General features: G+C 45.9%; 1 protein-coding gene across 1 annotated transcript in view; it reads left to right on the top strand.

The window, feature by feature from the left end:
• Positions 1-23,114, top strand: part of LOC147097958 (inactive carboxypeptidase-like protein X2) — a 185,900-nt gene extending 162,786 nt beyond the window's left edge. Inside the window, exons 15-21 of the mRNA XM_085971060.1 lie at positions 969-1,092; positions 5,301-5,497; positions 6,608-6,787; positions 8,795-9,155; positions 18,342-18,481; positions 19,665-19,764; positions 20,807-23,114. Coding sequence (XP_085827186.1) covers positions 969-1,092; positions 5,301-5,497; positions 6,608-6,787; positions 8,795-9,155; positions 18,342-18,481; positions 19,665-19,764; positions 20,807-21,108 — 1,404 coding nt within the window. The 3' untranslated portion in view covers positions 21,109-23,114. The remainder of the gene's footprint in view (positions 1-968; positions 1,093-5,300; positions 5,498-6,607; positions 6,788-8,794; positions 9,156-18,341; positions 18,482-19,664; positions 19,765-20,806) is intronic.
• The last annotated feature ends 1,120 nt before the right edge of the window (positions 23,115-24,234 follow it).

The raw sequence follows: 24,234 nt of genomic DNA, 5'->3' as shown, positions 1-24,234 counted from the left end.
AGAGGTGATCTTATTAAAGCATATAAGATACTGAAGGGGCTCGACAAGGTAGATGCAGAGAGGATGTTTCCCCTCGTGGGGAAATCTAGAACTCGGGGGCATAGTTTCAGAATAAAGGGTCGCCCTTTTAGAACTGAGATGAGGAGGAATTTCTTCTTTTAGAGGGTCGTAAATCTGTGGAATTCTCTGCCCCAGAGAGCTGTGGAGGCTGGGTCATTAAATACATTTAAGGTGGAGATAGACAGATTTTTACAAGATAAGGGAATGAAGGGTTATGGGGAGCGGGCAGGGAAGTGGCTTTGAGCCCAAGATCAGCCACGATCTTATTGAATGGCGGAGCAGGCTCGAGGGGCCAAGTGGCCTATTCCTGCTCCTATTTCTTATGTTCTTAATCACAATCTTTCCAAGTAAATGGTGTTGGACAGTAAGTGGGTTCCACTGTAGAATAACATGATCGCTCACTGCAACACGAGTACAGCTGAAGCAATACCAGGGATTAGAAGAATGCTAACTTATTTAAAAAAGGGTGGGATAAATATCTGTATAAGGATGGAAATCAAAGTTGTAAGTATAGGGATAGATTGGGATGATCAAGTAGCCTATGGTACAGGTTGTGCTACTGGGGTCAAGGAAATGTCATCCATGTAACGTAGCAGGTTAGTGTGGTAATATTAGATTGTTATTTTCTGCTTTTTCCTTGATAGTTTTCAGTAGTCAAGGAACATTTGAGAGGGTGTTATCTTCTCGAAAGTTATCCCTGTGGTTCTTCACTCCATCTTGGGATCAAATAAGTCAGATAGAGTCAGGGACAGTACAAATTTTACAAAGTCTGTTGGAAGGAGCGAGCAAAATTACTAATTTTTGTTCCATACATTCAATCTCTGTAACTTTCACATTGACCTGTGCCTTGTTAAGTATGCAATGATTTTATTTTAACAATTTAACACTTTTTGAAAATTATCTGTTAGCTGATGAAGGTTGTGAATGAGCAGTGCCCAAACATTACCCGGATTTATAACATCGGAAAAAGTTCCCAAGGAGTGAAGATCTACGCCATGGAGTTGTCAGATAACCCAGGAGAACACGAACCCGGTAACGTTCCTCAGTATATCTCTATTGGTTGTCTACTTCAGTTAACAGTGAGCAATGTCTCAGTTAGTGATTGCCAGTGTCTGGCTTGGGCTCAGCTCCCAGTATGACACATGAGAGTTTTTAAACCCTTTTTCTCACAAATGCTGAACCCAACTTTAAAAGAAACTTCGAAAATCTTTTTATATCTTCTGAGTAACGTTCCCTGAAATAATTGCTGGTATCTGTTAATCTGTCACTCTGTGTCTCTTCTCCCAGATTCTGGGCTTGAAAGCTCATTGTCTGGTTCTTAGTGCTTGGGCTTGCTGGCGCCAGATCTTAGCTCTCTTTACTTCTGGTTTTGGTCATTCATCAGTAGGTCAGTTTACTTGGTCCTTTACCAAGCAAGTCTCTCACCAGTTTGGGGTAGAGGAAAATCTTAATCTTAATTCTATGGGGGAGAAATTCAGTATCACCCCTTCTGGGGCGCAATTATTGGCCGGCCAGTTCTTAAAGGGGAGGGTTGATCTTGCTCTCCATCCACATCCTGCTTATTGTAGCCTTGAATCTCAGCCTGGAGAGACTACATCAAATTTGCTGGAAAGAACAATGGAGACCCCCAGAGAAAGAGCTCAGAGTGCAGCCCCCATAGTCTCTTCTAAATCGATGCAAGGAAGGTCAAATCAAAATGAATCTGCAAAGTGCTGCTCAGTACCCAAAACTCCTTCACACAGCGCTGAATCTCTCCAGAAGTCTCTCTCTCTCTCTCTCTCAGAATGCGTGGTGCAAAAATGTCGCTGACAAAAAAGGCAGGAAGCGGTGGCCTTTAAATAGCGCTCCCCCAGTCCCTTCCCGACTGCAAAACATTCCCCTCAACCTGACGCTGCTAGCGGCAGGCGGAAAGGCAGGGGGCGCCACTCTATATCCAGTCCGGGGCATTGCACGCTCGACTGACGTCACGATCTGCGGGTGCAGGAGATTGTGGTGGTAGTGTTTAGCGCTGCCGCAAAATGTCTGGTCAATTTCGCGAGCAGCGCAAACATCGCCATGCCCGGGCGCTAGTTGCTTTGCAACCCATTAGCACCCTCTTAGGGCACTAACGGGAGGCGCAAAGCAACTGAATTTTTCCTCCTATGTATCTTAAGGGAGCTTGTGCCCCATCTCTTGGGTGTCCTAATCTGTGGCTCTCTAACTCAATGTCTTTTGGAGGTCACTCTTTTGTTTACCTTACATTAAATGTCTTTAATATTGTTTAATTTCTTGGAAAAAGTGTCAGTACCATGTGCTTTTCATGCTACTGAGATCACTCTTAGTCCCTACGCATATTTAATAATTCGTTAGAAAATGGTACAGGAAACTTTCTGGTATCCGGCACGGACGGGACCGAGCTGGTGCCGGTCTATCAACATTGCTGGAGAATCGAGCGCTATAGTTAAAACATACGGAGCTTCTGAGCTCCGTATCTAGCAACAAACCCTGTTGCTTAGCAACAGCTTCAAAACAATCAGCACAGCTTGCAAGCGTCTCTGTAGCTTAGCAACAGCTTCAGTTAGACGCTTGCACAGCCAGAAATGAGTAAAAAAAAGTAACTAAAAGTAAAAAAAGTTATCTGAACCGACTCCTGAATTTTGCCGGTTAACCGACATTTCCGGTTATTTAGTGGCCGGTTAATCGAAAGTTTCCTGTATAGTGCCAGAGGACTGGCGAATGGCTAACGCAATACCTATATTTAAGAAGGGGGATAGAACATGTCCAGGGAATTATAGACCAGTCAGCTTAACATCGGTGGTAGGAAAAATAATGGAATCCCTACTAAAGGAGAAAATAGAAGAACATCTAGAAACCAAAAATATAATAAAGAATAGTCAGCATGGATTTCAAAAGGAAAAGTCTTGCTTGACCAACCTTATTGAATTTTTTGAAGAGGTAACAGAGAGAGTAGACAGTGGTAATGCAGTAGGTGTAATTTATCTAGATTTTCAAAAGGCCTTCGATAAGGTACCCCATAATAGACTGATGAACAAGGTCAGAGAATGCGGAGTCAGGGGATAAGTAGCAGAATGGATTGCTAGCTGGCTTCAGGACAGAAAGCAGAGAGCAGGGGTAAAGGGTAGCAGTGGCAATTCACAGTGACAGAAGGTGGGTGGTGGTGTTCCACAAGGATCAGTGCTGGGACCACTGCTGTTCACAATTTACATTAACGATTTAGACTTAGGAATCAAAAACACAATTTCTAAATTTGTGGATGACACAAAATTGGCGGGGGGGGGGGGTAGTCAATACTGAGGAGGACTGCAACAAGTTACAGGAGGACATTAATAAACTTGCAGAATGGGCATATCATTGGCAAATGAAGTTTAACAGAGAACATTACAGGTACAGGTAGACTACCCTTTATCCGGACTTCCGAAAACCGAAACCCTCTAAAAACCGAAGGTTTTTTCGTTCAGCGTAAGTCGTGCGTACGAACGAAAAAACCTTCGGTTTTTAGAGGGTTCCGGTTTCGGAAGTTCGGATAAAGGGTAAGTCGTGCGCACGACCCCCCGCCGACCCCGCCGGCCCCGACAACCGCCGACCCCGCCAGCCCCGACAACCGCCGACCCCCCCGCGGACCCCGCCGGCCCCGACAACCGCGGACCCCGCCAGCCCCAACAACCGCCGACCCCGCCGGCCCCGACAACCGCCGACCCCCCCGCGGACCCCGCCGGCCCCGACAACCGCCGACCCCGCCAGCCCCGACAACCGCCGACCCCCCCGCGGACCCAGCCGGCCCCGACAACCGCCGACCCCGCCAACCGCCGACCCCCCCCCCCGCGGACCCCGACAACCGCCGATCCCCCCCGCCGACCCTCCCGCGGACCCCGCCGGCCCCGACAACCGCCGACCCCCCCACATACCCCGCCGGCCCCGACCCCGACTGACTTACGCTGAGCGTCAGCGTAAGTCGTGCGCACGACCCCCTGCCGACCCCCCCGCGGACCCCCGCCGACCCACCTTCCGAAATCCGAAATTCTCCTTTATCCGAAACTCGGCTGGTCCCGAGGTTTTCGGATAAAGGATAGTCTACCTGTATTACATTTTGGTAGAGAGGTCACATCCCTTGGAGGGTGCGAGTCTAGGTGGGGTAGAGGAACAAAGGGATCTAAGAGTATAAATACACAAATCACTAAAAGTTGCGACACAGGTTAGCAAGGCCATAGAAAAGCAAACCAAGCACTAGGGTTTATTCCTAGAGGGATAGAATTGAAAAGTAGGGAAGTTATGCTAAACCTGTATCAAACCTTGGTTAGACCACACTTACAGAGTACTGTGTATAGTTCTGGTCGCCATATTATAAAAAGGATATAGCGGTATTGGAGAGGGTGCAGAGAAGATTTACAAGGATGATACCAGAAATGAGAAGGGTATACATATCAGGAAAGGATGAACAGGCTGGGCCTCTTTTCTCTTGAAAAAAGGCTGAGGGGTGACCTAATAGAGGTCTTTAAAATTATGGAAAATTTTGATAGGGTGGATACAGAGGGAGTGTTTCCACTTGTGGGGAAGAGCATAACTAGAGGCCATGAATATAAGAGTCACCAAGCAATCTAATAGGGAATTCTTTACCCAGAGAATGGTGAGACTGTGGAACTCGCTACCACAGGGAGTGATTGAAGCGAATAGTATCGATGCATTTAAGGGGAGGCTAGACAAGCATATGAGGGAGAAGGGAATAGAGGGTTACGCTGATAGATTTAGATGAGGAAAGCCGGGAGGAGGCTCGAGTGGGACATAAACGCCGGCATGGACTGGTTGGGCCGAATGGCCTGTTTCTGTGCCATATATCCGATATAATCCCTAGTTGTGCCTGGGTTCCAAGTGATTGCCTTTGTGAGAAAGTGAAATGTGTGGATATTGGGCGAGGACCAGATTAGATTTGGCTGTGATGAACATCATAGTCAAAGTGCCTCCAACAATCGGCTCTCTTGATTCACATATGCAGAGTAGCCAGTTGAGGAGATCTGTTGATGCTCTTGGAGCTAGAGCCCAGCGTAAGTTATCACCGCGAGCAGAGGAGACATGAAAAACGTATCCAAGTGAAGTGTGCGAGAGAATTAAGTGACAACTTTAAGTTTAAACCTGCAATACTTTGGGCTGCAATCATTACCAGGCCTCTGAGATCAGTCACCATTTTAACACTGTACCACTGTACTCGCGCTTACACCTAATTGTGATAAATTGTTGTTTTGCAGGGGAGCCTGAATTTCATTACACTGCTGGAATGCATGGCAACGAGGTCTTAGGCCGGGAGTTACTCCTGCTTCTAATGCAATTCCTGTGTAAGGAATACATCTACGGAAACCCCCGGATCACACATATAATCGATAACACAAGGATACACCTTGTACCCTCTCTCAATCCAGACGGTTACGAACTGGCTTATGAAATAGTGAGCACCTGATTGGAAATATAGTCCAAGAGTCTTTAACTGGCCGACGGGGCCCCAGATGTAGAGCAGGAAAATTGTACTATTGATTGATTGATTGAATATGCATTGTTCAACATCTTGTTTCCACGGCAGTGAACCCTGACCCTGCTGTAAATGACTGTCAATGTAAACTGGTCACACGCGAGCTTCAGCTACCGTGCATGGGGTCATCAACGTTGTACTCAGTGCCCTTTCACACATGCATTTGTGTTCCTGCGGGAACCGTACACTTAACCAAGGTGACGATGAGATTGGTGAAATGGAAGATTTTTCCTCTTTGCACTAAAATCACAATATCACAAGGTTTAGAAGTAAAAACAGAAAATGCTGGAAATACTCAGCAGGTCGGGCAGCATCTGTGGAGAGAGAAACAGAGTTAACGTTTCAGGTCGATGACCCTTCGTCAGAACTGGAAAACGTTGGAGATGGAACTGGTTTTTAAGCAGGGGCAGGGAGAGGGGGGAGGGGAAGGAAAGAACAAAAGGGAAGGTCTGTGATAGGATGGAAGGCAGGAGAGATTAAGAGACAAAAGGGACGATGGTGCAAGGCAAAAGGAGATGGTAATGGGACAAGTTAAGAAACAAAAGATGGCTCTAGATGAAGTGAAACTGGCGATGGCAAAATGATCGACAGCTGCCATGTGAAAGAGAGGGGAAAAAATGGGAAACAAAGACAGGGGCAGTGGTTATGGTCTGAAATTGTTGAACTCGGTGTTCAGAAGGCTGTAAAGTGCCTTATCGAAAGATGAGGTGCTGTTCCTCGAGCTTACGTTGAGCTACAGTGGAACAATGGTTTAGATCTGGCATGGTGTAAGATGGAACCACTGCAGTACTTCCCAGCTTCACACTGTAGCTTCAGAAGGAGCAGGTGTAATATTTCCATTCCTTTTTGAATACGACTGTAAAGTTAACGTCAGTTTGTTGCAGTTTTGAATGAGACTGGATTGGCAGTGTCCAAAACTGTGAATAAAAAAAAAACTGGGACTTCATTTTGGTGCAAAAACCAAGTGTTGTGGGTCTCAAGGATTGAAGGAAGAAAGGAAATAATCAAATTGTTTGAATTCTCCCACAGGGGTCAGAGCTAAGCAGCTGGGCACTGGGGTACTGGACAGAAGAAGGATACGACCTCAGTGACAACTTTCCAGAGCTGACCTCAATCATCTGGGGTGCGAAAGACCAAAGAAGTGGTGTCCGAAGAGTCGCCAATCACCACCTTCCCATCCCAGAGGAATACCAATCAGAAGAAGGCGCGGTGAGCAAGCAGCAGTTACCTGCCAGCTGTACAGAAAGTTTGATGCAAAGGGGGCTGTTTTGTCTGAAACCTTCATTCAAAACTGTAACTTGTATGAAAAAAAAACCTGCAAAAAAAATCTAAAAATGAAAACAGAAATTGCGGGAAATACATAGAATTACATTGTATTTCATACAGTCATAGAAATTTACAGCACAGAAGGAGGCCATTTGGCCCATCCTGTCTGTGATGGTCGAAAAAGAGCTATCCAGCCTAATCCCACTTTCCAGCTCTTGGTCCGTAGCCCTGCAGGTTACGGCACTTCAAGTGCATATCCAAGTAGTTTTTAAATGCAATGAGGGTCTCTGCCTCTACCACCCTTTCAGGTAGTGAGTTCCAGACCTCCATCACCCTCTGGGTGAAAAAAATTCTCCTCAACCCCCTCTAAACTTCCTACCAATTACTTTAAATCTATGTCCCCTGGTTATTGACCTCTCTACTAAAGGAAATAGGTCCTTCCTATCCATTCTATCTAGGCCCCTCATAATTTTATACGCCTCAATTAAATCTCCTCTCAGCCTCTGTTGCACAAAAACAACCCCAGCCTATCCAATCTTTCCTCATAGCTAAAATTCTCCAGTCCTGGCAACATCCTCATAAATCTCCTCTACACCCTCTCTAGTGCAATCACATCTTTCCTGTGATGTGGTGACCAGAGCTGTACACCGTACTTTAGCTGTAGCCTAACTAGTGTTTTATACAGTTCCAGCATAACCTCTCTGCTCTTAAATGCTATGCCTTGGCTAATAAAGGAAAGTATCCTGTATGCCTTCTTAACCACCTAATCTACCTGTCCTGCTACCTTCAGGGATCTGTGGACATGCACTTCCTCTACATTTCTCAGTATCCTACCATTTAGTGCATATTCCCTTGCTGTGTTAGCCCTATACAGCACAGAAACAGATCACTCTAGTCTGGTGTTTATGCTCCACACAAGCCTCCTCCCACCATTCTTCATCTAACCCCATCAGCGTATCCCTCTATTCCTTTCTCCCTCATGTGTTTACCTAGCTGCCCCTTAAATGCGTCTATGTTATTTGCCTCAACCACTCCCTGTGGTAGCGAGTTCCACATTCTCACCACTCTCTGGGTAAAGAGGTTTCTCCTGAATTCCCTATGGGATTTATTAGTGACTATCTTATATTTATGGCCCCTAGTTCTGGGCTTGCCTGCAAGTGGAAACATCTTCTCCACGTCTACCTTATCAAACCCTTTCATAATCTTAAAGGCCTCTATCAGGCCACCTCTCAGTCCACTCGCCGTTCATTATGCTTTCAGCTGCCCATAGACTTTTAGTGGCCTTTTTTGCGGCAACTTATGGTTATTAGAAATTCATTTCAGCATGGCGCCCACTACAGGGGATCTGGGACCTATGTGGGCAGGACAAGCCACAGCGTCTCTCTTCAACCAATTGGATTGAAGAATCCTTACTGAGGCACGCCGAGTCTGAACCAGGAAGTGTAAGTTAGAATAGTGAATTCAATGTAAAATCGTGTACAGAAAGCAAAATAAAGAGAGGGAAAGAAAGATGGAGATGGGATTAAGAGAGAGAGATAAAAGGGACAGAAAGAAAAAGTTTTATTTTAATTTTTAATTTTTCTTAACTCTCCAACAATAATTAAAATCTGAAGGAATGAGACTCCATGCTTGTAAAAGTTAATTTTCAGTGTCAGAGCGGTTGTTTGGCAGTAATTAAGACTTATTACGCTGTTAAAAATTCACTTACACTTGACTGCACCAGCCCTGACCTGCTGAGTATTTCCAGCATTTTCTGTTTATATTTAAGGAAATCTCTAGGTAGGCTCAGACTGAACGACCTCAAGGGAATGCAGGATGTGGGAGTAGTGTGGGGCAAACCGACCAAAGATATGGTAACTGTGGAACGAGAAGTTTTATTTCCACCCTGTCACGAGTATACATGGTTTGTGAGCAACTCTCTCACTATTATTCGTGATTTTTCTTCCCCAGGTTGCTATGGAAACGCGTGCTATTATAGCATGGTTAGAAAAAATCCCTTTTGTGCTTGGAGCCAATATTCTTGGAGGCGAACAAGTGGTGACGTTTCCATACAACATGGGCAGACCCCAGGAGGAGAAGGAAGAGATGATGCGACGGGCACAGATGGTAGAGCATTATGAGGAAGACGAGGAAGGTGAAAAGTTACATTACATGGAAACACCAGATGACCCGATATTCCAGTGGCTGGCGATCTCTTATGCGTCTGCACATCTTACTATGACGGACACGCATCGAGGCAAATGTCATACTGAAGATTTTACTAACGGCTTTGGAATCATCAATGGTGGAGAATGGCATCCATCTGTTGGAAGTAAGTAATCACAATCCCACAGCACCATACGGACACAGGAATGTTAACCCAGAATCTCACGGTGATAGTGTTTGGGTTGTGCAAATTAAGCACTAATGCAGTGGTAGGCACTCCTCTGTGGAATAGTTTCCACTCTCCTTTCCAGAGAGTGAAGGGAGAAGTTCTGTGACGTAAGAAAACTACTAGGCATTTGGTCTAAGCGTTAAACAAAGCTTTAATCAACTGTTTTTCAACATGGAGATCGAGTTGTGTCCTTTACTAGTTCCTGTTAAAGAATGTCCTGAGCAAGCTGGGCCCATGCCCGAGTATTTATACTCTCCCTGGACAGCGCCACCAGCAGGCCGCCCAGTATTACTTCATAAGTAATTTCCACATGAATGACAAGATTCATGTCATTCTGTATTGTATCCAATCCATGTATTTGATGCTGTCACTATGAATAAAGAGGGAGACATTGCGAATAATGATATATTTTATGCAAGTTAGGCTGGGCTGACTAGCAAAACACGCACTTAGTCAGTCTTTTCAAACATTCCACATTACAGTTTGTTGCTATAGGATTTGGGCTCCAATAACAACTGCCACTGCTCTCAAAGCACCACATAAAATAACTGGCATTCATATCCGCACCTTACCCCCAATGATAAGTTGGTAATCTTGGCTGGAATGTCCCAGACTGCCAAACGTATTGCTAAGCAGAAATAAAGTCGTCAAATGTTGGATAGGAGGGAAGGAAACCGTCAGGATGGCCACTTCTGGTTGCACTGGGTCACCTTCCAGCAACTGGAAAGCAAGTGGCACAAGCAGCGGCCATGGAGACATCTTGACCCATCAGCACTCCTCTCTGCTCCATGGATCACATGGTACATGGCTGAGCGGGCAGAAACTGGAATCGTGGGTATAGGAAGAAAAAGGATCTAGGAAGAAAGATAGTTGAAGTTTTTAAAATATAATTTAAAGATGACCAGTTCTGCATGGATTTCTTAAAGAGACAAACAATTTCAGCACAATAGCAAAATACTGCGGATGCTGGAAATCTGAAATAACAACAGAAAATGCTGGGAACACTCAGCAGGCCAGGCAACATCCGTGGAGAAAGAAACAGAGTTAATGGGCTGGATTTTCATTCAGAAGTCGGGTTGGAGGCGGGACTACAACTTTCGGGGTTGTAGTCCCGCCTCCATCGAGATGCGGCCAATCCACGCGATTTTAACTTGATTGACCTTGTTGAGCCCGCCCAGCGGGCTCAGCAGGCCAATTAAGGGCCACCCGGCAACAGGTGACGTCACAGACTGAAATTTCATCTGTCAAGAGATTTTGACAGATGAAATATCAGCGTTTCACAGCTGTTTGAAGCTGTCAAACACTGACAGTCTTACTTCTAACCTGAGTCCTTCGCCACAAACTCAGTTAGAAATCTCTCCGGCACTGAAAGCTGCAGGCTGTCACTTTTGACAGATCGCAGCCATTCTGCTTTCTGTGCCGGTGAGATGAGGGACTCCCCGAACCTAAAGAATGGAAGGCTGAAAAGGTAAGAAAATGTATGTAAAACTTATTTAATCACTTTAGACACACCAAACACACTTACCTTTGCACTCATGCACACATCACTCACCTGAACACCGACATCTCGACCCCTCCAAGCCCATCAACCTGACGGCCCGACTCCTCCAACCTGGCGTGGTTTGGAGCCATCGGGAATCCCACAGTTCAAGCTTAAAAATAGGGATTAGGCTAAAAATCCCTTCCCGCCTCAGGGAGGCGGGTCCCAGTGCGGGGCAAGTACCCGCCTCCTTTGAAACTGACATGGGGTCGGGACCCCCAATTTCAGGAATTTAACTCCCCGCACGCCTCCAATCCCGACTCCACGGCCCAAGAAAATCGAGCCCAATGTTCCAGGTCTGACGAAGGGTCCCAGACTTGAAACGTTTAACTCTGTTTCTCTCTCCACGGATGCTGCTTGGCAAACAATTTCAGCAGATGGCCAGTGAAATATAATTCCCCACATCCCCATTAGTTAGGACTGGTCTCCTTGGAGCAAATAAGGTTAAGAGGTGACCTAATCGAGGTCTTCAAGATGAGGAGAGGTTTTGATATGAGTAAATAGGGAAAAAATCTTCCCTATGGCGAGTCGGTCAATAACCAGAGGTCATAGATTTAAAATCATTGCAAAAAGATCTAGAGGGGTGTAGTGTCCGTGTGTAGATAAAGACACTGAAGACAGGAGTTGGTTCATAGGTATTTACTAAGCAAATCTGGGGGGGTTTCTAAAGGATATACACAATACACAGGCTTATATAGCCCAAGTGGCAATTACCGGCATTACGCACACCTGGGGCTCTTAAAGGCACATACACCATAATTGCTCTTAAAGGCACATACACCACAATTCCTCCCCTTCTAGTTAACTAGTACATCATATTTTAAGTAATTATTAATTACATGTTATATGCAAAATAATATACATTGCTGTATTAATTAATTATAAGTTAGTCTCTCAGGAGGCTTCCTGACTCGGTCCGGATAACGCCTCGGGGGTGTAGTAGTTTCTGGTGGTGTAGTAGGTTCTTCTGGCAAGGCTGATTCGGCTTGAAGGCCAGTGTCGGGTTCATCGAGCTCCAGTATCACCGGATCGGAGGTAGATATGGGTATCTCTACTTCATCGTTAGATGTATAGAGTGGTGGTGTAGGTTGTCCCTTTTCGGATGACTTGATGATTTGGTCAGCATGGCACCTTATTATGCTGTCTCCGATGTCCACGGTATACATCAGTGGTCCTAATCGTGTGCAGATAGTTCCAGGCTGCCATTTCTCGGTACGGTAGTCCCGGGCCAAAACCGGTTGGCCTATCTGGAAGGCCCTAGTTGGCCTTTCATTCATGCCCTGGAACTGCCGGTTCTCCACGTCCCTTCGGATGTTGGGCTTGACCAAATCCAGCCGGCATCTTAGGTTTCTATTGTCGAACATCATGGCAGGAGTTTGGTTAGTAACCATATGCGTTGCATTCCTATATGCAAATAAGAAGTTATCCACCTTGTGCTGAAGTTTTATGTCTTCATTACCCATGGCCTTGATGGCTTTCTTGAAGGTCTGGACAAACCTTTCAGCCAATCCATTGGTGGCGGGATGGTATGGGGCGGACGTGTAGTGCTTTACCCCATTGTTCTTTAAGAACTTTCTGAATTCTTCGGACACAAATTGCGGTCCATTATCAGAACATATTTGTTCCGGCAGCCCATTCCTGGCAAATATGGTCCTTAATACTGTGATGGTTTTTTCCGTGGTGGTGGAGGACATCTTTATTACCTCCGGCCACTTGGAGTGTGCATCAACTGCGATTAAGAACATTGAGTCCATAAATGGACCAGCAAAGTCGATGTGCACCCTTTGCCAGGGAGATGAGGGCCACTCCCATGGATGTAGAGGGGCCTGTGGCGGAGCATTTTGGACCTTCTGGCATCCTAGGCAGTTCTTGGTCATGTCTTCGATGTCTCCATCGATACCTGGCCACCATACAAACGCCCTAGCTAGGTTCTTCATTTTCACTCCACCCAGATGCCCCTCGTGAAGCTCCTTTAGCACTTTATCCTGGAGTTTGGGTGGAATCACCACTCTGGATCCACACATCAAGGTTCCTCGGCACACTGACAGCTGTTCTCTCCTTTGCGAGAATGCTGGCAACAGTGGTTCGCCATGTGCTGGCCATCCCTTCACTGTTAAATCGTAGACCCGTGAGAGAGTAGGGTCATTTCTTGTCTCCCTTTCAATGGCAGAATTTGTCACCGATAGACATTCCACTATGGTAGAGTGGAATATCTCTACTGGGTCTACTGTCGGTGCCTCTTCTATCGTTGGCAACGGTAGGCGCGATAAACCGTCAGCATTCCCGTGCTGTTTTGAACCTTTGTATTCAATGTTGTATTGGTGTGCCCCTAGAAAAAGGGACCACCTCTGTAGTCTTTGTGCCGTCATAATGGGGACACCTTTTTTAGGGTTGAATATGGAGATGAGGGGTTGATGGTCAGTCAGCAAGGTAAATTTTTGTCCGTGTAGGTAATGGTTGAATTTCTTCACTCCCCATACCAGGCTGAGTGCTTCCCTGTCTATCTGGGCATAGTTACGCTCAGCTGAGTTCAATGAGCGTGACGCAAAAGCTATCGGCCGTTCCGAGCCATCATGGAATCTATGGGACAATACCGCTCCTATGCCGTAAGGGGATGCATCGCACGCCAGTCTGATTGGTAGTGATGGGTTGTAATGAGCCACAACTTTCTCGGATGTGATTAAGTCTTTACATTTATGGAAGGCACGTTTACAGTCTTCGTTCCATTTCCAAATCACTCCTGTCTGTAGAAGATCATTAAGAGGGTGTAAAATAGTTGATAAGTTCGGTAAAAATTTATGATAGTAATTTATTAATCCCAGGAATGACCTTAATTGTGAAACATTTTCAGGTGCTGGGGCTTTTATAACTGCTTCAATTTTTTCAGGTGACTTATGCAACCCTTCCTTATTAATTATGTGGCCACAATATGATATCTGATTTTGGAAAAATTCGCACTTGGGGCGATTTGCTCGTAGGCCCCATTCTTTCAGCCTAGTGAGCACCTGCTCCAAATTGGCAAGGTGCTCGTTGTCATTTTCTCCTGTTATAAGGATGTCGTCTAGGTAGCATTGAGTCCCCGGAATCCCTTGCAGGACTTGCTCCATAGCTCTTTGCCAGATAGCTGGAGCTGATGCTATTCCAAAAACCAGTCGATTGTACTGGTACAGGCCTTTGTGTGTGTTTATTGTGAGATACTTTTTAGAGGTCTCCTCAACCTCCATCTGTAGATATGCCTGTGCCAAGTCAATTTTTGTGAAACGTTTCCCTCCGGATAGTGAGGCGAAAATATCTTCTATCCTCGGAAGAGGATACTGTACCGTGTGAAGGACCGGGTTTACAGTCACCTTAAAGTCCCCACAGATGCGAATTTTTTTCTGTTCCTCAGAGTTATTTTTCAAAGTTTTTTTCATGACTGGAACGATGGGTGTTGCCCATTCGCTCCAATCTATTTTGGATAATACGCCTGCCTTTTCCAAATTCTCCAGCTCTGCCTCGACTGCCGGATGTATCGCGTATGGCACCGGTCTTGCCTTAAAAAATTTTGGAATTGCTGTATCTTCCACTTTTATTGAGGCGGTGATGCCTTTCAAGGTTCCTAGTTTCTCTTGAAACACTTCTTTGGCGTTGGCCAAGATGTCTTTTAATCGTTCAGGTATGATGTCATCATTGTTTTTTTCCTTACTGGTCACCGTCAGTGCCTGAATGGAGTGCCAGTCTAAACGTATCTTCCTTATCCATTCACGTCCCAACAACGGTGGACCACCATCTTGTAGAATGTATAAATACAACTTTTGTATTTCTTTGCCGTTGTATACCACAGGCACCCTTATTTTTCCTTTGGGGTAGACTTTCTACCCCGTATATGTTTTTAAGATAATGGATGTGTCTTTTAGAGGTATATGCGAAAATAGCCTCTCGTAATCTCGTCGATTTATTACGGTTAGAGCTGATCCTGTATCTAGCTCCATTTTAACTGGGGACCCTGCTATTGTGAGGGTAACCCAAATGGTTTGGTAATCCTCTTTGGCAAGTACATTATGTAATTTGAGACAGCTTAGTCTCTTGTTTCCGGAGTCGCTATCGCTATTCTGGTCTTCGGAGCTATTGTCCGTCATCATTTGTACCTTCCTGTACTTTTCTTTATTGATTTTTTGTTTCCTGTCAGTGGATTTATTTTGTCCAGATTGGCATACCCGTGCAATGTGTCCAATCTTACCACATTGCCTGCATGCTTTGCCCTTGAACCAGCAGTCCCTCTGGTTATGGGTGGATCTGCCGCAGCGATAACATCTTTCGAACTCCTGTGTCATTTTATGGGTGCCGAAGTCCTGTGTCTCTTGTTGTATCTCTGCAGCTCCTTTTGCTGCTGCTTCATATGATACAGCCATACTGAAAGCTTTGTCCAATGTTAAATCTTTTTCAGAAAGCAGTCCTTTTTGTGTTCCTTCACTTAAGAGACCGCAAACAAATTTGTCTCGAAGATAATCCGATAGTCCTGCTCCGAATTGGCAGTACTTTGATAGCTTTCTTAATTCGGTTAGGTAATCAGCGTTACTTTCATTCTTGCGTTGATTTCTCTTGAAGAACTTGAATCGTTCCGCTATCAGCAGCGGTGTTGGGTTTAAATGCTCCTGCAGGGTATCAACAATTTCTTTAAAAGTCTTGTCCTTTGGTTTGGCTGGAGTGATTAAATTTCGTAACAGCCCGTATGTCTTCGCGCCCATTAAGTTCAGAAGTACTGAAGCTTTTTTTTCATCTGTTATTCCATTTGCAGTGCAATAAACCTCTACTCTTTCCACGTATGTGGTCCAATCTTCTATTTCGCCATCAAAAGCCTCAATATTACCAGATTTAGGCATTTCAGAAAAGATATGGCGCTTCCCGCGCTTTTTTTTTCTTCTCTCTCTCTGTAGCAACGATATGGCGCTTCCCGCGCTTTCCCGCCGCTGCTACCGATAACAACGCTGTTTTACTGTGGTTTCCATTTATTCACTGTTGGAGACTCGTTCCCGACGGAGGTCTAAACGCTGACCTGCTTGCCGCGCCGGCCGTCTCTCGAGTGCACCCTCCCAGTCCGTTATTGCTTGCCTCCGATTTCGCTGCCTGTCTCAGCTGTAGAGCCCGCCGCTGGAGCTCCAGCCTGACGCCCAGGAAGGATTAGCGCAGTACCTGTCACCAGCTTGGCCAGCTGGTGAAACCACAGTTTCTCTTACTTCCTTGAGTCTTCTGGACGCTGGAGGAATCGATGTCCTTGAGGTGCTGCCGAATTGCAGGTAAGTCCGTTTCCACTTCGTCGCCACTGTGGTGTCCGTGTGTAGATAAAGACACTGAAGACAGGAGTTGGTTCATAGGTATTTACTAAGCAAGTCTGGGGGGGGGGTTCTAAAGGATATACACAATACACAGGCTTATATAGCCCAAGTGGCAATTACCGGCATTACGCACACCTGGGGCTCTTAAAGGCACATACACCATAATTGCTCTTAAAGGCACATACACCACAAGGGGAGATGAGGAGAAATGTTTTCACTCAGAGTTGTGGGGATCTGGAACGCTCGACCTGAATAGGTGGAGGAAGCTGATTCCATCAATAATGTTAAAAGGGAGTTGGACGGGTTCTTGAGGATGAGGAACTTACAGGGTTACGGACAAGAAACGGGGATGTGGGACTGAGCACCACTGCTCTTTCAAAGAGCCAGCACAGGCACGACGGGCCGAATGGCCTCCTTCCGTGCAGTAAGTTTCTATGAATCTGTATCAGTTTAAACAAATAATCCCAAACTACATATATTTAATCCAGTTTCCAAAATGAATATTTTGTAAAAACTAGGAAAAGCTATTAGAAGTTTTATAATGTATAATATTCCTTTGTACCTAATCACGTTACAACCCTGCTTTGACACATTCACTGTAACAGATCTTATAAACAGCAGTTATCTCCACCCTTAGTGTCCAGCTGCTTGTTTCAGAATCGCCCTTCATTTTATACTTACACAGAATCAGAATTTTTCGGTCCTGCTCGGTTAGGAGCAGGAGACAATAACTAATCAGTATTTCAGAGCTGTAAAGAAGAAAGACTTACATTTATATAGCGCCTTTCACGACCACTGGACGTCTCAAAGCGCTTTACAGCCAATGAAGTACTTTTTTGGAGTGTAGTCACTGTTGTAATGTGGGAAACGTGGCAGCCAATATGTGCACAGCAAGCTCCCACAAACAGCAATGTGATAATGACCAGATCATCTGTTTTTGTTATGTTGATTGAGGGATAAATATTGGCCAGGACGCCGGGAATAACTCCCCTGCTCTTCTTCGAAATAGTGCCATGGGATCTTTTACATCCACCTGAGAGAGTTTAACATCTCATCTGAAAGATGGCACCTCTGACAGTGCAGCACTCCCTCAGCACTGCACTGGAGTTTCAGCCTAGCTTTATGTGCTCAAGTTCTGTATCCATCGAACCTACAGAAGCTGAGAGGCTGCGATCATCTCCCACACAGAGAGGGTGAGAGGTTCGTTCCCGTGCTACAGGTGTCTTGTGATGGAAAGACTTGAAAACTGGCTTTACAAGAACACTGTCCATTCGCCTCCGAGACCTGTGCTTGAAGCCAGTCCACACTGCTGGGATAAGGGTGTGCTCGCCCTCTGCTGGTTATGTGGTAACATAAAATAAATTTGGGCAGCCCCAAAAAGCACAAAGCTCAGTGCAAACTGGCTATTTCACTCAAGAGGGGCCATCATACCCTTAATAGGCACAACATTCCTTAGAGAATATTTAGTATAAAAGTTATGAAAGGCCGTTTAGAGTATCGACTGCTCTACAGGTAAATTTACTGAGGTAGGTTAAACTGAATTATAAGGCCTCAGATATGCAACTTAGAAATTGAGGATCAGTGAAAGTATCAGTTATTCATTAATTCTCTCACACTTACTCCATTCTATTTAGAAATGATGTATTGATAGCTGCTGCAATGCCTACAAAGATTTAGCTCTCCTGTTGTTGCGTGTCCTAACTCGCACCAAGTCCCGTTCGCCCATCTCCCCTGTGCTCGCTGACCTACACTGGCTCCCTGTTAAGCAGCGCCTCGATTTCAAAATTCTCATACTTGTGTTCAAATCCCTCCATGGCCTCGCCCCTCCCTATCTCTGTAATCTCCTCCAGCCCCACAACCCCCCGAGATATCTGCGCTCCTTTAATTCTGCCCTCTTGAGCATCCCTGATTATAATCGCTGAACCATTGGTGGCCGTGCCTTCTGTTGCCTTGGCCCCAAGCTCTGAAATTCCCTGCCTAAACCTCTCCGCCTCTCTTTCCTCCTTTAAGACGCTCCTTGAAAACTACCACCGTGACCAAGCTTTTGGTCACCTGCCCTAATTTATCCTTATGTGGATCGGTGTCAAATTTTTTGTCTTAAAATACTCCTGTGCAGCGCCTTGGGATGTTTCACTACGTTAAAGGCACTGTATAAATACAAGTTGTTGTTGTTGTTGATAGGGAAATGCTTGAAACCTCTTTGAAAGCGAGGCGTTGCCTCAGTGGGAGCAATCTCCAGTCTCCTGGTAATTGTCTTCTTTTCCACAGCTATGAATGATTTCGCCTATCTGCACACCAACTGCTTCCAGCTCTCCATCTATGTCAGCTGTGACAAGTTCCCTCACAAGAACGAGCTGGCAAAGGAATGGGAGAACAACCAGGAGGCACTGCTCTTCTTTATGGAACAGGTAACGGGATTCTGCGCGTACCGCCCAATACAACGCTCAACAAGAACCAACATCCACGCCTAGGCTCGCATGGAAAATGGCCACTTGGACGAGATTGGAGGCAGTTCAGAGACGATTCACTAGGTTCATTCCAGAGATGAGGGGGTTGACTTATGAGGAAAGGTTGAGCAGGTTGGGCCTATACTCATTGGAATTTAGAAGAATGAGAGGGGATCTTATTGAAACATATAAGATACTGAGGGGGCTCGACAAGGTAGATGCAGAGAGGATGTTTCCCCTCGTGGGGAAATCTAGAACGCAGGGGCACGGTTTCAGAATAAAGGGTCGCCCTTTTAGAACTGAGATGAGGAGGAATTTCTTCTCTCAGAGGGTCGTAAATCTGTGGAATTCTCTGCCCCAGAGAGTGTGAAGGCTGGGTCATTAAATACATTTAAGGTGGAGATAGATTTTTGCAAGATAAGGGAGTGAAGGGTTATGGGGAGCGGGCAGGGAAGTGGCTTTGAGCCCAAGATCAGCCATGATCTTATTGAATGGCGGAGCAGGCTCGAGGGGCCAAGTGGCCTATTCCTGCTCCTATTTCTTATGTTCTTATACTGAGAAGGGATGAGCTACCGGGAAGCAGGCAGCGCCTGTAGAACTGCGACCCTTGCAGGAGAGGAAGGGAGAAAATAGATGATTGAAGGTTTGGGTCACTCATCTAGAAAGAGAAATGGAGGAAGCTAATATTCCCATTTGGAAAAAAAGAGGAGCAAATACGATCATAGTTTTTAACATAATGAAAGAATCAATAAAATGGGTGTGCGGGGGAGGTATGCATGCCAAATTAGGACAAAGGGACTAACTGGTAGGTGCAATTATGAGGAAAACAAGCCATAAGCTAAAAATGAATGGGATAATTTCAGGTTTAGAATCATTAACTACTGGAGTAGTATTCCGCCATGTGCAATAAAGCACGACTGGAGCATTCAAAAGAGAATTGGATCAACTTCTGATTCAGAAGGGAGTAGATTTATAGGCAAAAAGTTTTAAAATGGTCAGTTCTGGTCCTGATGATGCAGTGCTGGATAGGTTGAGTGGCCTTTTTCTAAGTTCTTGGGAGCAGGATCCAACACATCAACACCAGGAATGTCATTGCGAAGTATGTTGAGTACAAGGACCTTTCGCTCATCGTCATCTGTTGCAGGTACATCGTGGGATTAAAGGACTGGTGCGCGATTTGGAGGGAAATGCAATTGCAAACGCCACAGTGTCAGTTGAAGGAATAAACCATGACGTGCAGACAGGTAATATAATCCCATCTACAGAATTCCAATAGATGCAATTTATCCACGCCAGTTCCATTTGCCAAGATAAAAAGCAAGGCCCACAGTACAGGACACCAAGACTGAAAGGAGTAGAAGAGACGAGATAATTCAGGAAGTATTGATCAAGTGATACCAAAAATGGGTTTGAAAAGCATGTAGGAGGTAAAGGAGAATGAGACAGGCAAGGTCTCAGAAGGAGTGAGTTACAGTGTGATGGACCTTAAGGCAGTAAAAGAATGCAGGATGGTTAATTTAGTAGGAAGTTCAGAAGAGTTTTTGTGGCCCAAGCATTGATGAAATAGAGTTAAGACAGATTGAGAGAGAAGGGGAGGGAGGGATTCAAGAACAGGAGGACATAATCTTAACATTAGAGCCAGGCCATTCAGGAGTGAAATCAGGAAGCACTTTTTCCACACAAAGGGTAGTGGAAATGGGGAACTCTCTCCCCAAAAGGCTGTGGATACTCAGGCAAATGCAGCTTCCAAGACGGAGATCGATAATGTTGTTGGGTAAGAATATTAAGGGATATGGAGCCAAGGCGAGAAAATGCAGTTGAGGTGCCATGATCTAATTGATTGGCGGAGCAGGCTCAAGGGGAAGAATGGCCTACTAATGTTCCAATGAGAGAGAGAGGCTAAAAAGTGAGAGGTGATAGGAGGATTGGATGACAATTTCTTTTTGCCTGGGAGTGAGAGATGCTGGAAGAGTCTGATCTTGTATAGGTGCAGTATTCAAGTCTTGAACAGACTGGAGTTTTATGGTTTAACCTCTTGACCTCATGTTCACCCAAAGAAACTGCAGTTTTCAGGTACAAAAGGCACTCCAGCTGGTAAACTGAAGGCTGTATTGAATAGGTAAGTAACAAGTTGATCAATATTTTAACAAAAGCAAAATACTGACCAGTTCTGATGGAAGGCTGACTCTGTTTCTCTCTCCACAGATGCTGCCGGACCTGCTGAGTGTTTCCAGCATTCCCAGTGATTAATATGTTGCTTATTTCTTCATCTTCTTCTTCTTCTAGCGAGTGATGGGGACTATTGGCGAATACTGAACCCTGGCGACTATCGGGTGACCGCCAAAGCAGTGGGTTATGCGCCCAGTGCGCGAGTATGCCATGTGGGATATGACAACGAGGCCACACAGTGCAACTTTAGTTTGCGCAAATCCAACTGGCACAGGATTCAAGAAATCATGGAACAATATGGACGCAAGCCCATCAATGTGATCCTGAAGCGAGGAAGGAGAGTGAAGAAGATCCGCAGGATTCGGGTGCGCCCAGGACAGCGGGTGCATCAGCAAAACCAGACTCGGACTTTACAATAGGGGACGCGCTTATTTGTAGATCCACGGATTGAATTAGGGGAACTTGGATTAAGGTCTTTTTGTTTAGAAGCTAAGATGTGTCACTGGAGGATTGTTAATCATAAAAAAACATGCTTGTAAAAAAAAAAAATCAGTACACGTTAACAGTCATACCAATATTGTGAATTACCTACCATCCATCCTTTCAGTTTCATGAGGGTGCGAGTGGTTATCTGGAAACGAGTTTTGGGTTTTAGTGCAAACAGATTTCATTTTTGGAAAGAGGTGCAGCAGCCAGCAGTCGTGTAACCTGACCTACAAAAACATTAGCAGTACTAGTAATAGTACAGTACCTGCCATGTAATGATACTGGCGCAATGTTTCCTGGTTTCATCGGGGAGGGAGGGAGGGAAACAGAAGGAGTAAGTCTCAAGACATAGCTCGACACTGGTGCATCAAGATGAAAGGGTGTAAACTTGGGCCCTCAGACCCCCCGTTCTAAGTGCTGTCCAGTGATTGCAGGCATTGGAACCGGAGCACACATACACAGATGCTGAACAACCGCTCAGGCACAGGTACAGTGAAACCACACCCTGCACTGGCCTCTCTCACCCATGTCACAGATATTTCAAGCTTGGGTCTTCAGAAACGCTATTCCACCCGAGAATGCAAGGCTATTTTCTGGAGTCCAAGCTCCGACCTGGTACTGATTGTAAAATACAATCAGTTTGATGAAGGGGACAAGGTTGTAAAAGCAGTAAACTTTCACAATCAGGCCCAATCCTTACTAACTGCACTATTGATCTGAAACCAATCATGGTCACAATTTTTTTTTTAAGAAGCATCCGCTTCACACGGGAAGCCAGAGCTTAAAACCTGTGGACTCATGGCACAAGGCTGGTTGCTTTAGATTCCAGCTCCAGTCAAATGGAATCATTAAAGATTTCAATAATCATCGCCCTGCTACAACCTGTGAAGCGGATTTCTGGTCAATTAAAACAGGAGTTTCTTTAACAGATTTAAAAACTATTGCCCCACTGAATATATCCCTTCATTGGCAGATCTGTGGGATGTATACTAGGGTTCACAAGTTACACGCAGGCTACCACTGAGCAGTCTGGCCTCTAGCAGGCTGGGAGACGCAATGAACAAAATGCTTGCCATTTGGGCTTCGATTCAGAACCGAATTCCTGCTAAAACATCGAATCAGATAAGGAAACAAAGCGACCACGCAAGGCCTCACAGCAGCAAAAGCATGAGGCACGGTGGGAGAATTTAAAGGTGCTCACTCGAACTACCCTTTATCCCTACCTTGGATATCAAACTCTCACAGCTACAGCTTATACGTGAACCCTGGCAAGGATTATCAATGAGATTTTTGCACCAGGTGAACAGTAGAATTATATATCTAACAAAGTTTTAGATTATCCTACCACTAAAGTTTTATGATTATGAAGAAACACATGCATTACCAATACAAAGTACCATTCAGGATGTGTACAGGTTGAAGAAAACCCCATTGTGACCATCTGTGGTTGAAAATACACATTTTAGTTCCGAATGTGAATGCATATTGCTTGGAATCTGTTCTGTCCAATTACGTACCAATTTCAGCTTTGCATCACTGGCAATAGACTTTCAATACTGGTTATTGAAAAGCAGGTGTTTGGGGGAGTGTTTATTGATTTGATGCTCAGAGTGAAGTGGAGCTCCACTCAGCTCAGCGATTAGCCTGGAAACTGGAAAGCCACGTTTGAAACGGACTGGGTAAGAGAGGGGGTTGAACTTACTCTACTGTGGGATTTTTGGTAAAAAGCAGATATGTGGGAGAGCTCTGTATTTAATATTGCAGCCATACTTGTTCTCTCGTGCAACTGTTATATAGTAGAAAACATTTATTTTGAATAGATTGGAAATGCAATATTCGAAAGGGTTGGCAAATGTTTTACCTGTACAAGAGTTCCTTTATGTCTTAAAATATATCCACACAAGTTATTTTTACAGAATAAAAGATAGCAAATAATGAAGTACTATTTTTAATTGGAGTTTAAATTTGATGACTGCAGTAATATTTTCACACATCTCTAAAGCAGAATGGTGCTCAAACAAGGGGCTGGATGGAGCAGTGAGTTAGGCACCAGCTTTTCACTTCTCATCCAAGACTCTGCTGCCCGTATCCTAACTAGCACCAAGTCCCGTTTACACATCAGTATTTGAGGGGCAAATTTAGGTTACACGTCATGTTGTGAAGGGGCGGAATGATTATTTCCACGATGTCTTGACTCTCTGTGCACGCGCAGTACCAAACGGTGCGGAGGCTGTGGCCAGTTCCGCCACGCTTTCCTCAGCTCCACGTGAGAAGGTCAGGAGATCAGATTGATGCGGGAGAGGGGATCGAAGTGGTGGGTGGGGGTGTAGGGGGGAGAGGAGATCGAAGGGATGGGTGGGGCTGTAGGGGATCGAAGGGGTGGGTGGGGGTGTAGGGGGGAGGGGGATCGAAGGGATGGGTGGGGGTGTAGGGGATCGAAGGGGTGGGTGGGGGTGTAGGGGGGAGAGGAGATCGAAGGGATGGGTGGGGCTGCAGGGGATCGAAGGGGTGGGTGGGGGTGTAGGGGGGAGGGGGGATCGAAGGGATGGGTGGGGGTGTAGGGGGGAGGGGGATCGAAGGGATGGGTGGGGGTGTAGGGGGTAGAGGAGATCGAAGGGGTGGGTGGGGGTGTAGGGGGGAGGGGGATCGAAGGGATGGGTGGGGGTGTAGGGGGAGAGGGGATCGAAGGGATGGGTGGGGCTGTAGGGGATTAAAGGGGTGGGTGGGGGTGTAGGGGGGAGAGGGGATCGAAGGGGTGGGTGGGGGTGTAGGGGGGAGAGGGGATCGAAGGGGTGGGTGGGGGTGTAGGGGGGAGAGGGGATCGAAGGGGTGGGTGGGGGTGTAGGGGGGAGAGGGGATCGAAGGGGTGGGTGGGGGTGTAGGGGGGAGGGGGATCGAAGGGATGGGTGGGGGTGTAGGGGGAGAGGGGATCGAAGGGATGGGTGGGGTTGTAGGGGATCGAAGGGGTGGGTGGGGGTGTAGGGGAGAGGGGATCGAAGGGGTGGGTGGGGGTGTAGGGGAGAGGAGATCGAAGGGGTGGGTGGGGGTGTATGGGGGAG

The sequence above is a fragment of the Somniosus microcephalus genome, chromosome 30, assembly GCF_052327205.1.
Source record: "Somniosus microcephalus isolate GS21.2 chromosome 30, FLI_Smic_1.0, whole genome shotgun sequence".
In the NCBI taxonomy this organism is placed as follows: domain Eukaryota; kingdom Metazoa; phylum Chordata; class Chondrichthyes; order Squaliformes; family Somniosidae; genus Somniosus; species Somniosus microcephalus.
The sequence above is the reverse complement of the archived record's forward strand: the minus strand, read 5'-3'. Positions and strand labels throughout refer to the sequence as shown.